Source organism: Vulpes vulpes, chromosome 5, assembly GCF_048418805.1.
Source record: "Vulpes vulpes isolate BD-2025 chromosome 5, VulVul3, whole genome shotgun sequence".
Lineage (NCBI taxonomy): Eukaryota > Metazoa > Chordata > Mammalia > Carnivora > Canidae > Vulpes > Vulpes vulpes.
In genome coordinates, this window is record NC_132784.1 from 53,043,125 (window position 1) to 53,057,933 (window position 14,809).

At 47.4% G+C, this 14,809-nt stretch overlaps 1 protein-coding gene across 16 annotated transcripts in view; it reads right to left on the minus strand.

Moving 5' to 3' along the window:
- NETO1 (neuropilin and tolloid like 1) overlaps positions 1-11,441 on the minus strand; it is a 127,107-nt gene extending 115,666 nt beyond the window's left edge. For 10 of the 16 annotated variants that reach the window (XR_012001584.1, XR_012001583.1, XM_072758103.1 and 7 more), the window contains exons 1-4: positions 11,087-11,441; positions 9,008-9,061; positions 8,637-8,774; positions 2,238-2,486 (exon numbers count right to left, since the gene is read on the minus strand). Coding sequence is in view for 13 of the 16 variants with exons in the window: in XM_072758103.1 (XP_072614204.1) it covers positions 2,238-2,486; positions 8,637-8,774; positions 9,008-9,061; positions 11,087-11,114 (469 nt within the window). In the remaining 3 variants the exon portion in view is untranslated. Of the gene's footprint in view, positions 1-2,237; positions 2,487-8,636; positions 8,775-9,007; positions 9,062-9,722; positions 10,095-10,294; positions 10,629-11,086 lie in introns of those variants that run through there. The other 6 variants (XM_072758110.1, XM_072758109.1, XR_012001585.1 and 3 more) reach the window with 5 other exon arrangements.
- Positions 11,442-14,809: the final 3,368 nt, after the last annotated feature.

A 14,809-nucleotide genomic window follows, 5' to 3' on the forward strand; every position in this document is an offset into this window, starting at 1 on the left:
TAAATTAAAATACTGAGGCACAGACCATGAAGGACTATGTCCACAGTTTACAGCAAGCAAGAAATAAGAAAGCCAGGACTGAGGCCAGATCTGTTCCAAAACCAGCCACAATGGGGTCCAGCTCTCGAAGTAACCTGGTGGCCAGGGCCTCCCCCTCCAATACCCGGTCCACAGGGATGCCCTGGTGATTTCAGCAGTGCTTTATGGCTTAAATCATGAAGCTGACTTCAGGAACTCTACCTTTTCAATTTCCCCAAACCACCACTTGAAGCATACAACCAAATCAAAATTAAGCCCAAATTAAACTGAAGCCTGCCTGACTCCCTAGTCCCTAAATGCTGTCTAAATTATGACTTCATCCCCACCCCACCCCCTTCCTCTTTCATTAACTAATTGGCTTCCTCAATACTGCCTCTTTCTGGAATGAGTTGTAGATGACTGTGCCACTCAGGCAATGGCCTTGGGCCACGGAACGTCAATGTCTGCAGTCATGGAAGTTTTACAAGTCTCCCTTTTATGGTCCTACTGTCCCTTCATAAGCCAAGTGTGTGATTCTCCATGTTCTTACTCTAGTTTATCTAAGTGGAAACAAGCCTGGCTCCATCACTCATCCTCAATTTCATGGAAATCATTTCCTCACGTTTCCTTCTGATTCACTGGTTAATGGCAATAAAGTCTCCTTTTATATACAGATAAAGTGGCTCGAAAGGAACACGGCTCAGAACATCGCACAGGGAACAGAGTGGCTTTTTAAAACCCTGGGAGAGCCGAATGAGCTTCAACACTTATGTTCTCCCCGTTAAAGCTAGAAATGTGAACCGCATTCCTTACTTGATAGGGTTGACCCTACAATTTTATACAAAATCCTAGACATTATTCCCATGATCTCCAATCCCAGGATGAAAACAGAATTTATAAAAAAGCCTAGAACTATCTCTGGGTCCTGGTTATACCCGAAAATATCAGTTAAGAAAAAAAATATTTCCATTTATAACTCTAGCACTAATAAAGGAATCCCAATGTTTGCAACTTTTCAGAACACGTCAAGTTAGTTTGATCGCCAATATGAAATACCCATGCTTTCTGTGAACAATCCAATATTAACAAAGCATAATTAAGACCACGATGTCTCTTAGTGATACTATGAAAACATTCCTAATGTTTAAGGTTAGCACATATGGTACCATTAATATATGATTTACTTAACATAAACCATGATATCACAATGAATCATTAATCATTAATCTTATATTAATTATTTTAAAAATTTCAGTGCTTTATCCGAGCATCTGAGCCCTGCTCTTATACTGCTACCTCTGTAACATGGAATAGAAACTTCAACAAATTTTACGTATATTCCAATTTCATGCATTGCCTGTTATAACCTTAGTAAAACAATTTATACAACCTGGAAAAATATGCAATTACATATAAATAACACGTTTTATGTAAGTTGAGTCATCTTTCCACTAAAAAAAATGACTTCACTTCATCAAATCTCAAATCGCTTCAGCCTGATGTTGCAATTCAAAAATGTGATAACCAATTTTTATTGTAATAAATGACAACTCATCAAGTGAGCCAGTCAACATCACAGACCCTTTTTTGATATTAGCAGGTTAAAAGGAAATTGACATAGAATGCATAATTGTATAATGACAGATAATTTCTGCAGACCTTGTAAATGAGTATTTGGCCACTATGGGTCTCAGTTTTGCTTTTATCAGAACTCTTAGGAATTTGCATTTCTAAAAAGGGATTATACTGCTTTACACTAAGAACCATTTGCTTTAAAAATTATAATTTTCAGAACAAAATAATTTTTTATTCAAATTCTCCAAAGATTATTTTGATGGATACATTTTACAATACTACAATTGCCTTTTCAAGTTTATAGGGATTCAATGTATACTGTAATTAGTTTCTTTATTACAGGCTGCCTCTCAAATTACACATTTCAGCATAATGGAAGTCCTTTTAATTAACTGTGCTCCTGACGATCATGCCGACCCCTGAATCACTACACTTCACCTCTAGTGGAGACTTAATTTTAAGGAAACTTTCTTTTCCGTTCAGAATTCACAAAACGAAAAGAGAAAGTACTGTAGATGTGATTTTAAAAAGAGCTAGAAAATTCTTTGAAAAAATATGAAGTTGTCTTACAAAAGTTCTTGTACTACAAAGACAGACAACGAAGGAAGAAAAAAATATAAGGAAAAAACCAAACCCTCACTTACCAGGTGTGAAATTGTATCGAGCTGAAAATCCCATAGATTCCAGCTCTCCATCAGCAAAAAATTTAATCCATAGAAATCTTCCACTGGATTTTATTACAGGTGGATTTTGTTGTCCACAAAAACGTCCAATTATTGGAGAAAATCCGAAAGGTCCATCTCGAACTTCAATATGATCAAATTTGCACTCCCAAGACGGTTCAATAGAGTACTTTTCATCAAAGTAAAGTTCAATGCACTGTCTTGGGGCAGCTGAAAAAAGGAAAGATTCTATCTAGAAGGCCATTTTTTACTCTTTAGTTAGATTTTTGTAATTCTACTTCAGATTTCATCTGTACATCTTCTATCAAACTTTGAGCATGACATGCATGGAAGTGCAAAGCAAGTCTCTAACACTTAGCATTCTAAGGGATAACATTTCTGTAAGAAGTCTTAGGGATGCTCCTTAAAACTCATGATGTTACACACAAGATTATTTGGACATAAAATGACCATTTCGATATCTAACACATTCCTAATAAATCACAGTATTTTTGTAAAAGACCACTAACGTCAGGTTTAGAAAGTTCTACTTTTCTTTTTTCTTTTTGTCACCTTTCCCATATCTTCTTAAGTATCCAGTTTTAAGATCAAAAACCACTTAATGGGTGGCTTTTGGGTAGGTGGGTGGCTCAGTGGTTGAGCATCTGCCTTTGGCTCAAGTCATAATCCCGAGGTCCTGGGATTGAGTCCCCTATCAGGCTCTCTGCAGGGAGCCTGCTTCTCCCTCCTCCTGTGTCTCTGCCTTTCTCTCTGTCTCTCTCATGAATAATAAAATATTAAAAAAAAAAACCACTTAGGAATTGTTCAGCACAGAGTTATCCAAACATTCAAATGGTCCCAGTCAAACGTCTTGGTTAGACCCAAATGTATATCCAAGGGCATTAAGAATACTTTTTCTAGCACACAAATCTTACCATGTTACCCTCAGGTTTCAACTTATTCAGCAACTCTCTATCAGCTATACAGGAAAATGATCAATGCACTTGACATTGCAGGAGCTTTATGGGTATCCTACAACTCATACTTCCAGGGTCTCTCCACTCCACACACAGCCCAAACTCAGGCCACTTCAGACACACTGTGTTTTCTAAGGCAACAGGTTCTTTCAGGCTTTCATATATTTTACCACTTTCTGAAGTATCTATCTTCAATTTGCTAACTCCTCTTTATGCAGGAAAATCTTGCTTAAAAGAACCACTCCTCTAAATCTGCTCGCTAAAGACAAAATCTATTCACCTTATTTCAGCATTTAGTACAGTACTTGTCATTGAGGATTTCTCCAAAAAAAAAAAAAAAATCTCTGTTGGATGAATAGTAAATGAGCTTATCTTCATAAATGTTTTTTATAGCTCTCTAAAGAGTCAGGAAGAGCCTCATAGGGCCAGCAGCTCTAGAAACCTCCACATGGATGCATTTGCTAGTTCCCTTGCATTCTTCCTTTGCCATGTCCAAAAAAGCTCAAAATCCTGGCACTCCAGACTGATCTTCAGCCAGGATACCCCAGAATAGCCATAACAGTTGTCGAAATATCCGCACACATTTATCCTAGTTAGTAAACAGCTGTTGCCTTGAGTCCTTTGAGTGCTTCCTGGCCATGTGGCCCTCTTCAGAGACCAACACCCTCCAGAAACTTGCAAGTTACAAACTGGCACAGCAGGGTCTGCTCCCCATGTGGTCAGTAATCATTCTGAATGACTGCTATCCACACCACATCAGTTCTTAAATATGTACTGAATATCATCCTTGATTGCTTTAAAATTAAAGCCTTGCATGCATGGATATCAAAAATTTATAGAGAATTGAGATACATGATGACTTGAAATTTAGAGAATTATAGAATAATCGAAGCTCATTCGATTAAAGGTCAATGCATGTGACAAGACTATTTTAGGAATTATTATTTTTTTTAGGAATTATTTTTAATCTCTAAAAAATGTTTATGACTCTTTGGACATTGAGAAGAGACATTTATTACTCTTACCAAAAAAAAAAGAAAAGAAAAGAAAAAAAAAACAGGAATGGTTTTACCGACCACTACTGTACATTCACAGAGGTCAACAAATGTAGTATTACCGTAATGGTAGATTTGATGATGTTTCAATGATTTTTTTAAACATCTGCAAATTGGAAAGTATCCTAAGAAATTATTTGCTTCTGTCCAACACGGACGAAGAAACCTCTCAACATTCCTTCACAACACTTACTATCATCATGACTTTGGGTAGGCCTACACTTAATGTGGACAGTCCATCTTTCTTTGGTCCAGCACATTGAGCTACACACACTCATACATGAAATTCCACTAACTGAATTTTAGAAGGCAGTAAAATAACGTTTTAAAAATAAGCACGTCATAGAGTTGTTGTAATTAAAAACAATTGATTATAGGGATGCCTGGCTCAGTGGTTGAGTGTCTGCCTCTGGCTCAGGTCGTGATCCTGGGATCCTGGGATCAAGTCTGACATCGGGGTCCCTGCAAGGAGCCTGCTTCTCCCTCTGCCTATGTCTCTGCCTCTCTCTGTGTGTCTCATGAATAAATTAAAAAAATGTTTGTTTTTAAAAAAGTGATGATAGTGCATGCGAGTCCCTGGAAACTAAGTTCAGCTCCCTACACTTACATTTTCCTCCCTTTCCAATCACTAATGCACAACTGCCTTGCGCTTCTACATTTTCTCTAAGTCATCTTGTATCTAAATCTGAGAGGTCTTTTGAGAGGTCTTAACCCCTCCTAACATGTCTTTGGACACACCGGAACATCTGAGTACTTTCACCTGAATAGTGCACAGAGGTACCAGATATTGCCTCCTATTTGTGGACAAGCTGAAATCCATGAAAGGGATCTTTATTTCTGGGACTAGGACTCCACCCTCATTCCTCAGAACCTGTCTGCCCTCAAGAAACTTGACCGATGACTTAGACCTTTCTTGTATTTTACATTTACCTTTTTCTATCGAATAGGCTACTCTTTTCAGAATGAAACATGACAATATGCCCCCAGGAAGAAGAAAGGACAAAGAGAATTTGCCTTTCTACCTTCGGTCCACCAATATCCACCTCCTACACCTCCATCATCTGTGAGCCAGCCTCTGCCCCCATGAGGGCAACGAGTACACAAATCCTAAGGTTACCATCAGCCTCTCAAAGGCTTCATGCAATAGATGTGTTTGCTTTTTCCTCATCTCTCTTTGCTGTGATAACTGGTACTTTAACTACTCCCTTCCTCCTGAAATGTTACCTGCACTACATGCTAGGTCATCTTTCACCTGACCTCCAGTCCATCTTGCAGGTTTGTCCTGCACAGTCCCTGCTACCCTTCTCCTTATGCTCCCAATCCTTAGTTGTTGTTTTTCAGAAACCTATCCTATGTCATCTTTCCGCTCCTTCTAGACCAATGCTCTGGGTGCCACTGGAATTCCAATGGAGAGCTATTATAATACATGAGGCCCACAGCTCCATCAAAGACCGATTCAACCAGACTTCTTGGGGACAGACCCAAGCATCTGTATTTTTTGAAAGATTTAAAACATAGTGCTCCAACTATTCTCTCTGCATCACTTTATTCATACCAAGAGTCTCAACAACAATCCATATTTATGACTTATAAATATCTATTTTCAGCCTAGGGCTCTCCCGTCAGCTAAAGACTCATGTATCCTATTTCTTTACGGGACATCTCCATAAACACTAAAATGGAATTCATTATTTTTTCCTTTAAACCTTTTTTCTCCACCCATGTTCTTTACCTGGCATAGCAACTCCAACTATACATCACCAAGCCAAAAACTTTGGAATAGTCTTGGGATTTCCTCCCTCTCCTCCCCACATTCCATCACTCGTGACTCAGTTTCCCGAAGACCTCTCACTTCTTCCTTTGACACCACACATAGCCAGCGCCACGTGTGTAGTTCAGGCTTTCTCTGTGATTTACATGGTCTTTCACAATAGCTTCTGCTTACATCTCTTCCTTCAGTCCAAAATATCAACACATTATCTCTCCACCTAAATTATTTCCATGTCACGCTGCTGTCTATCATACAAAGCTCAAACTGCCATGGCTGGAGTAGATAGAAAACCAAGTTTTCCTTTATCTGAGACTGTCGACTTCACGAGCCTCCTTATTTGTTCCTCTCCTACACATGGGTCCTGATCACACCGTATCTCAAACTTTTGCACAGGCCATTCTGTATAGAGAATTACCTCTCAGAAGTTCTTCAAAACTGAGCAGAAGTATCTCCTCCTCCTGATAGGCTCCTCTCCTCTCTGCTCCAAATACTGCTGATTTGGGGGCCCCTTTAGAGTGTTTACGAAAGGGGCATGGTCCTCAGACCATATTATAAGTTCCCCAGGCAAGTTCCATGGTTGCTTTGTTAAAGACTCTCTAAACTGTACCTAGAAGAGTGCTGGTTTCTTAGTAGTTGTTCAATAAATATTTGTTAAATAAATGTTTGGATGAAACAGTGGCTAGGGGCACCTGGGTGACTCAGTCAGTTAGACATCTGCCTTTGGCTCAGGTCATGGTCTCGGGGTCCTGGGATGGAAGCCCATGTCAGACATCCTGCTCATTGGAGAGTCTGCTTCTCTCTTTCCCTCTGCCTCTATCCTCCCTCCCCACTTGTGCTCTCAGCTCTTTCTCATGCCCTCTCTCTCTCAAATGAATAAATAAAATAATAAAAAAAAAAAAAAGAAAAAGAAAAAAACAGTGGCTGGTAGGAAATACTTCAAAAAGAGTGTAGAAGTATGATTAATAGTAACAGGAGATTCTATTGACTTCACAACTTTAAGTTTTGGCCTTGACATAACTACGAATGAATGTAAATATGTCCATAGATATTAAAATAAAATGCTGGTGATGCTTTTTAATTCTAAATAACTATAAACACGAAAGCACAATTAATATGCAGTTTTGCTTCTGAATTAATCCTTTAAATGAGAGAACTAATTGATTTTATTCTTTTTTATAATTCAAAGTTTTAAAATACCATTGCTTCAAAACACAAATTATGTGAATTTAAGCAAGACATTTAACCTCTCTGTGCCTATTTCTTGGTCTATAAAATGAGAACAACAAAAAAACCCTACTTCCTACGATTAAATGTTCTAATACATGCTAAGTTCTTTGAGAGTTATATATATTTTATATATATATATATATATGTATATATAATACACACTCACACATATGCTTATAATAGATAAGGAATATTAAATTGGTAAAAAGAACCACTAAGTTTAAGCCAGAATTTCCATATTTCAATTTCCTTTTCTATCAATCACATGAGGAATAAAACTGCCAGAGCTGAGATTTCTCAGTTTTATCCTTTTATGAAAGAAGCTTCTTTTTCCTTCTGCTTTTAGCACAGTGTGTCTTTAGTAAAAGTTCACCCTCAAGCACAAAAAGAGAGAGAGGTAGTATCTTTAACTTAAAAGTTACAAAAAAGGAAAAAGAATCATTTCTAGATAAGAATTCTTGGAATCAGTAAAACAGAGAGCATTTCTCTTTCAAAGATCTACCAAATGAACATGCCCCTCATTTAGGTATAAATACTGAGCATACACTGTCTTTTTCATTAAGATGGCTCAATCTGTCTCTGCCTGAGTGGGTGGAGAGATGAAGAAGGGTTGCAGGTTTGGGGCTATTAGGTATTAACACTTACAATATTGAAGTCTTCATCACTAGATGAAATGATCATTCATTTTAGAAAGCTGTACTTAATCGAGTGGTGTCCGCAAGGGTAATGGAAATTGGAAATGTTCAAAGGCAAATGAATCTCTTTTTCAGCACTATTTATCTTTTGAGTTAGGAAAGAAAATGATGAAAAGAAGCATCATAATTTGGAATCCTGACTTTGGCACTGAAGTATGATAATGTCACTTGTTAGCACAAATTAAGGCAACTATCATTCAGATTGTTTGGAAACATGACTATAGATTTACTTTTGACATTAACATGTATTTTTGTACTTGATATTATTAAGGGAAAAAATAACGAATATATAGGTTTTTGTACTGTCAACCAAAAAACACTAGTTTCTAAAATCGTTGTACATTAGGTAATATTATGCCAACTCTGCATCCATTCCATTAATTTAGAATTCTAAATCAATTAAATCAACTGCAAAATCAACTGTTATCGATTAGCTTTTATTTGCCAGAATGTACTTATTCATAACCCATTACTAATAATTTCAATAATTAGCTTGATTCCAAATTTTACAGTTATTGATTCATTAAGAGGTATTTCTCTGCACGGTCTCCAAAACCAATTTTTGTAACGTCCGTAGGCAATACTCTCCATCTAAAGCATAGAGGTGGCCAGGTTTGGCTTGGAGCTCTCTCCAGCCCTGGCTCTCTCCCCCTTACCTTCTATGATGTAGATGCACTCTCGGTCAGGGGGGTACTTGCTGGGGTAGTTGGGAGAGGTAAAGATACCTCCCTCTGCATGTTTTGTCCAAGTTCCGCACTGCACTGACTTCTGAGTTTCCGAGGTGGTTTGCTTTTCTGTAAAAAATAAAAACAGAAGCCATCGTCCAGTTTTCTCTAGGACTAAAAATAGAGAGGACATTCTTATAATATCCATTAGCAAATTAATTTTCAAATGTTGTCTTAGTCAAAATCAATCAGTTATACACACTATAAAATGTGCAGATATTCTGGAATATTAAGAATACAGGGAACACAGGAAAATGTAAATAATTAGAGGTCTTCTACTGCATTTTCCCAAAGAAACACACCTGTTCCTTTCTTGGTTGCCCCAGACAAATGGAAGATGATTAAACTTGCTACAACTGAAACAGAAAAGAAAAATTAGAAAGAGGTCATATTAATTAATACACACTGAAATGATCACATTCTATAACAACATAAGGATCAAATAATATCAAAGCAGATTAATTGTATTACTGTTAACTGTTCCACGTTAACTCAGAATACGCCAAAACTGGTTAAAAATGCACAAATCAGGAAAATTTCGGAATCCCTCCAGGAAGTAATGCAAGTTAAGGATGGATGAGACTCAAACACTGCCTATGTGTACCTCAAGACTTCAGAGGCAATACTGTAATCTAGTCTTGTCACATTAGAGTAGGACTTCAGGACCTGTATTTTTTCTAAACTGCCCTTGGGGAATGGCTTTGCTAGGGCCTCTGAAGGAAGAGTGAACCAGCTGAAAGGCTGTAAAGACAAAGGATGTGGAAGGACTCCATGACTGACCTAAGGTGTTGTTGTATTTGAGAAAATAAATACTTAGGCAAATGTTTAAGGCCGGTGAGGGGAGGGGAACAGGAGAAAAACATAAATGTGGGTTGGAGGCATTAAGCAGCATTATAAAAATGTTTCTTACAAAAAGATACTATACCACCAAGTAGCCACTTCCTAAGCTATGAAATTAATTCCTTCTAACCTTAACTTCGACTTAATATTTAGTATTACCCAGAAATAGACTCTTACTGTAAGAAAGGTGATTTCTCTGAGGATTTTACTGAGCCAGTTTTTCAGTTACCAAAGAGATGATCTGCAACAAGAGTTAAGTCTGCAAAGCCCCTTGCAAGCGGAACTTCTGTTTTACTTTCACATCTTGATTCACCCGACATTTTTATAAAGCCTGAAACTAGAAAAGTAATAAAACAATCTAGTCTTCAGAATCACTAGCTTTTTCCTCTCTTACTCTGTCCTTGTTATTTGTTTGGTTCCCTAAAAGCTCTAAATTCCATTAGGTGTGCAATCATATTTCCACTCAAAATTAATTTGGGAAAGGGAAGGTATAATTCACAATGATTTCCTGAGCTGAAGCTCTCGGCAGGAGCTTACGCGATTGTTTTCAGATTCTTCCAAGAAGAGTGCGGGCCTTTCTATCGATACCTGAGAAAGTGTATCAATCCCACTGCTCTGTACTCCTGCCTGCTCATCGCTTTTAGATCACCGCGCTGGCCGTGGTGGTGGTTTGAACAGGCAAAAATAATAATAATAATAATAATAATAATAATAATAATAATAATAAAACGAATCTTGTTTTAACTTGCCGTGATTCTAGACACACACGCACACAGGTGCACGGCCATCAGTACGAGGACGTACGCGCGGTGCTGCCTTTACTCTGCTTTTCCTGTTTTGATGGAATCACACGCGGAAACGAGCGCTAGGACGGCCGCATCCACGAAGCCGGGCTTCGAGCTGCTGGCGCAGGACTCACGCTGGGATCCCGGCTCCCTAACGTGAAATCTCCAGCACTCGTCGCCTCACGCCGCCTTGTACTTTGCTGACTCCCGAGGCCGTTCCCCGCCCCGCTGCAGGCGCCCCACGGCCCCACGCGCCCCGCACCGCGACACCGGAGGTCTCGGGGCCACCGGCGCCGGCGCTCGCCCTCCCGCAGGCGGGGCGCGCTCGCGGCGCCCGAAAGTCCCTCCCGGAGTGAACCCCGGGCCGGCGGCGCTCGGGGGGCCCCGCGGGAGGACTCGCCCCGCGCGCCGCCGAGGGCGGCCCCGCGCTCCCGCCCCTTGCGCCCGCGCCCGCACCCGCGCCCGCACCCGCACCCCGGCCCGCTCGCGGCCGCTCCCGCACGTGCTCGCCCCCGCCCCGGGCCGTCGCGGCGGACGGAGGACGCGGTCCTGCGCCGCCCCCGCGCCTCCCGCGCCTCCCGCGCCTCCCGCGCCTCCCGCGCCTCCCGCGCCTCCCGCGCCCGTGCGGCAACCCGGAAAGTTCACAGGCGCGGGCCCTGGCGGCTGCCGGGCTTTGCCCCGCGCGTTCGGCCACGAGGGAGGAGGGAGGGCGGGGGAGGGACGGCGCGGGGACCCGCGCGGCGGGAGAGCACTCACTGTGAAACACGCTGCGTCCATAGATCATGTCTGTGCGTTACACCAGAGGCTCCGCGCTCCAGCAGTTCCATCTAGAGACGGGAAGACGCGCAGCGGTGGGGAGAGGACGGAGTCGGGGGATCCTGAGCGTGCAAACCCGCAACCGGGGGGGTCCGAGCCCACACGGCGGCAAGATCCGGCTCCCGGCGTCCTCCGCCCCTGGCTCGCTCGCGCGCGCTCGCCCTCTCACCGCGAGGCCGGCATCCCCACCATGACGCTCGCATCACGCCCGGGCGCCGGGCGCCTCCATCAGCGCCGCCGGCGGCATCGCCCTCCTCCTTGGCATCACCGCCGCCGCCGCAGCTGTCAGGAGGGCGCGCGGGCAGCCGGCGCGCGGGCGGCGGCGGGAGCGGGGCGAGCCGTGGGGCGCCCGGGCCGGGCCGGGGCCGGGGCCGGGGCCGGGGCCGGGGCCGGGCGGCGGGCGCGGCGAGGCGCGGCGAGGCGAGGCGGGGGCCAGTCCAGACCGACGGCGGCGACGGGGCGGGCGGCGGCGGCGGCGGCGGCGGCGGCTGGGGCGCGCTCAGTCCCCAGCTTCATACACCACGAGCAGCAGGTCGGAGCAGCGTCTCCGGGAGGACGTCCGGCAGCAGCCCGCGTCTCTCCAGCCCTTGGGGATCTTCCGCTGAGGCATTGAAGACGGGGGGAAGGGGTCCGTCATCGGCTCGCGGGCTCCGCGCCACCTCTGCGATCTTGCGGAACGAGGAGCGGGTGGGTGGGCGTCTGGGAGGAGGGCGTGAGGGGGGCGGCGGGGAGCCGCGGCGGCCGAGGGGCGGGGAAGGGGGGAGGAAGGAGCAGGAACACGGCGGAGTTACCAAGTGGGCGCCTGAGTCACAGCCGCGGGCTGCGCGACCCTCCGGGAAGCCCGGGGCCGGGGCGGACCTGGGCGGCGCGGCGCGGCCGGCGCCCCCGGGGCTGGTGCGCGGCGGAATGGGGCGGCGGCGGCGGCTGCAAGGACATCACACCCGCTCGGCTCCGGGGGGAGGGGAGGGGGGAGGGGAGGGGGGAGGGGAGGGGGGGCGAGGACCAGGCTGGGATCCGTCACTCGGCCAGCCCGGGCTGAGGGGGCCCGAGCCGAGCAGGCAAATCCGCAGCTGGATCCCTACGCCCGGGGCTCGGCGAGCGAGGGGGAGGGGCCATCGCGTGACAGTCCCCTTTGGGGCTCAGTTTTCACTTTTTAAGGCTTGGAGGTTGCGCCCGATCTGCACCCCACGGATTGCATCTGTCTACAGGAAGCGGGTTTCCTCTCTCCCGGGGCTCGGTGGGGCGGGGGCGGGGGCGGCGGGGGGCAGGCTCCGCCGGGGGCCGCGCTCGCAGGCTGGAGCCGAGGCCGGGGCGCGCCGGAGGCAAAGGCAGCAGGAAAAGTTTCGCGGTTGGTGGCCTGGCGGGATGCGCAGGTCGCCCCCCGCAAACTGCTTCTGCGAAGTCGCCTTCCGCCTCCCCGCGATATCTAGAAGCCGCAAGGCGAGCCCGGAGCCCCTCCTACCCCACCTCTCCAGGCACGGACGCGCGCGCGCACCGCGCTCAACTCGGGAGGGGAAAAAAGAGTTGCTGGGAAACAGCCCCGGAAAGGCCCCGGCTCGTAAAATGCGAATAAATGAATAGGAAGGAAGGGTAAAGAGCGGGCGGCCGCGGGGGCCGGAGCGCGGGACGGGGGGGGCCCCTCCCCGGCCGCTGCCGCAGCACCTCCTCCCCCCGGCCCCCGCCCCCGCCCCGGCCCCGGCCCCGGCCCCGGCCCCGGCCCGCCCTCCCCGGCCGCTGCGGACTGGCCGCGCCGCCCGGACCCCGCGGCCCGAAGCCGGAGACCCCCCGCCCCGCCCCCGCCTCCGCGGTCCCGGCCCCCCGCACCCCCCCCGCTTCCGAGCGCGGCCTGGGGCTGGGTGGGGGGCGCAGGCGGCGATTCTTCGGGGACTGGGCAGAGCTAAGGAGGCCGGCAGCGGAGCGGCGGGGCGCCGCGGGGCCTGGGGTCACCCCCGAAGGCCGTGAGAGCGGGCGGGAGAGAGCTGGCGCGGGGCTTCGGCCTCCGCGGGGCTCCCGGCCTGGCCTCCCCCCCGGGCACCTGCTGCTGCGGCGCGGGGCCTCCCGCCTGGGGGCGTGCGTGCGTGCGGGTGGCGGTGCCCGCGCCCCGGCCGCCTGCCCCCCCACGGTGGCCCCCCACGGTGGCCGCTGGGGGCCGGGGCGGGGGGCTCCTGCCCGTCACGTGGCAGAGGGGCCGTGAGGCGACCCCGGAGGCCAGCAGGGCTCCCCGCGTCCAGACCCAACCTCCAGACTCCCACTGAGCTTTTGGTTCCTGGATCCCAGGCAACTGCGAGTCCTCGACGTGGGTAAAAGTGGCCGGGAGAGGGTAGAGAGGGTGTGTGCGTGTGTGTGTCTGTGTGTGCGCCCGCGCGCGTGTGTCTGTGTGTCTTTCCATCCATTTCATGAATGGTGGGTAGATAGGGCAGGAAGGAACGAGGAGCCGGAGGGACCGATGGACAGCAGAGACTGCGCACCCGCAGAGCGCCAGCTCCACGCGAACTTGGCGCGGGAGAGAGGAGCTGCCAGCTCAAGGGCCCCGGGTTGGCGCATCCACAGGAAGCCTGGAGGAGCGCCCGGAAAACCAGTGTGTACCTGGCCACGCACGTCCCTGTAGAAGGGTCGGGAGGGAAGTAGGCGGGGGTCCCGCGGGAGTCGGGGGACCCCTGCGTGATTCTTGCGCCAGCGCTGGGGTTGGGGGTGGAGGGGAGTGCGGTTGAGGAAGAAATGCCCCAACTGCAAAGAAGCACAAGGGACCAGAGGGTGGTCAGGAGGCCCTTAGAGTGGCTGGTAGATGTGTGAGTAGATAGAGGGCGAAGATGCAGGTGCCCGAGGCGGGAGGGCGGCCCTTGAGAAAGAGTCCACACCAAATGTTCATAGTGGAAGGCTGAAGCCTTTAAAACCGGATGGTAATTACAGTTTACATCCGGAAAATACGTCTTCTTTAGGAAAATGATAAAAACCATCCAACAGCAGCGATGTTAAAATACATATCTGAAGGGAAATTACTGCATTTCTCGGTTGCCATTTGAAGAGGATAGAAACTTGGTCTTTGCTAAATCCACCCACTCAAGTATGTCTAGCATGTTTCCTACTCTTCACCCAGGTCAGTTTCCCAGCACCCCGAATGTTACTGGGCCAAGGAAGTGGCCACCGAAATTTTGCTGCAAAAGGGGTTCTTGCTGGAAATGCAGGAAGGAAATCCCAGAAGAGAAAAAAGGAGGGGATGGCAGGGGTGATACAAACGTTTATACATTTTCTCACTGCTCCACCATAACCTAATGGCTCCGCGTGTCTGTGTTGCAAGTCCAATTCTCAGACATAGTGCCCTGTTTGATTTATGAACTCCAGCGCTCTCCTGGGCGTGTCTGGGGCTAAGACACCGCATTTCTGCTCAGACCTCAGTGCTGAGGGCATGAGTATGCACGTCCTGGACCAGGCCCTCTGCTCACTCACCCAGAGACTGAGACTGACCCATGGTGTGGCTCTGCACTATTGCCCTAATCCTCCTGGGCTGTGACTGCAACTTTTCCTTGAAAATTCTATTCATTTTCCTACACAGGCATGCAGAAATACTTTTAACTACCCACCACATTCTGCTCTGTTGGCACACTGCCTTCTCACTTTTGAGTTCAGAACCGCCACTTGCTGAGTAATGCTACCTCCCTAATG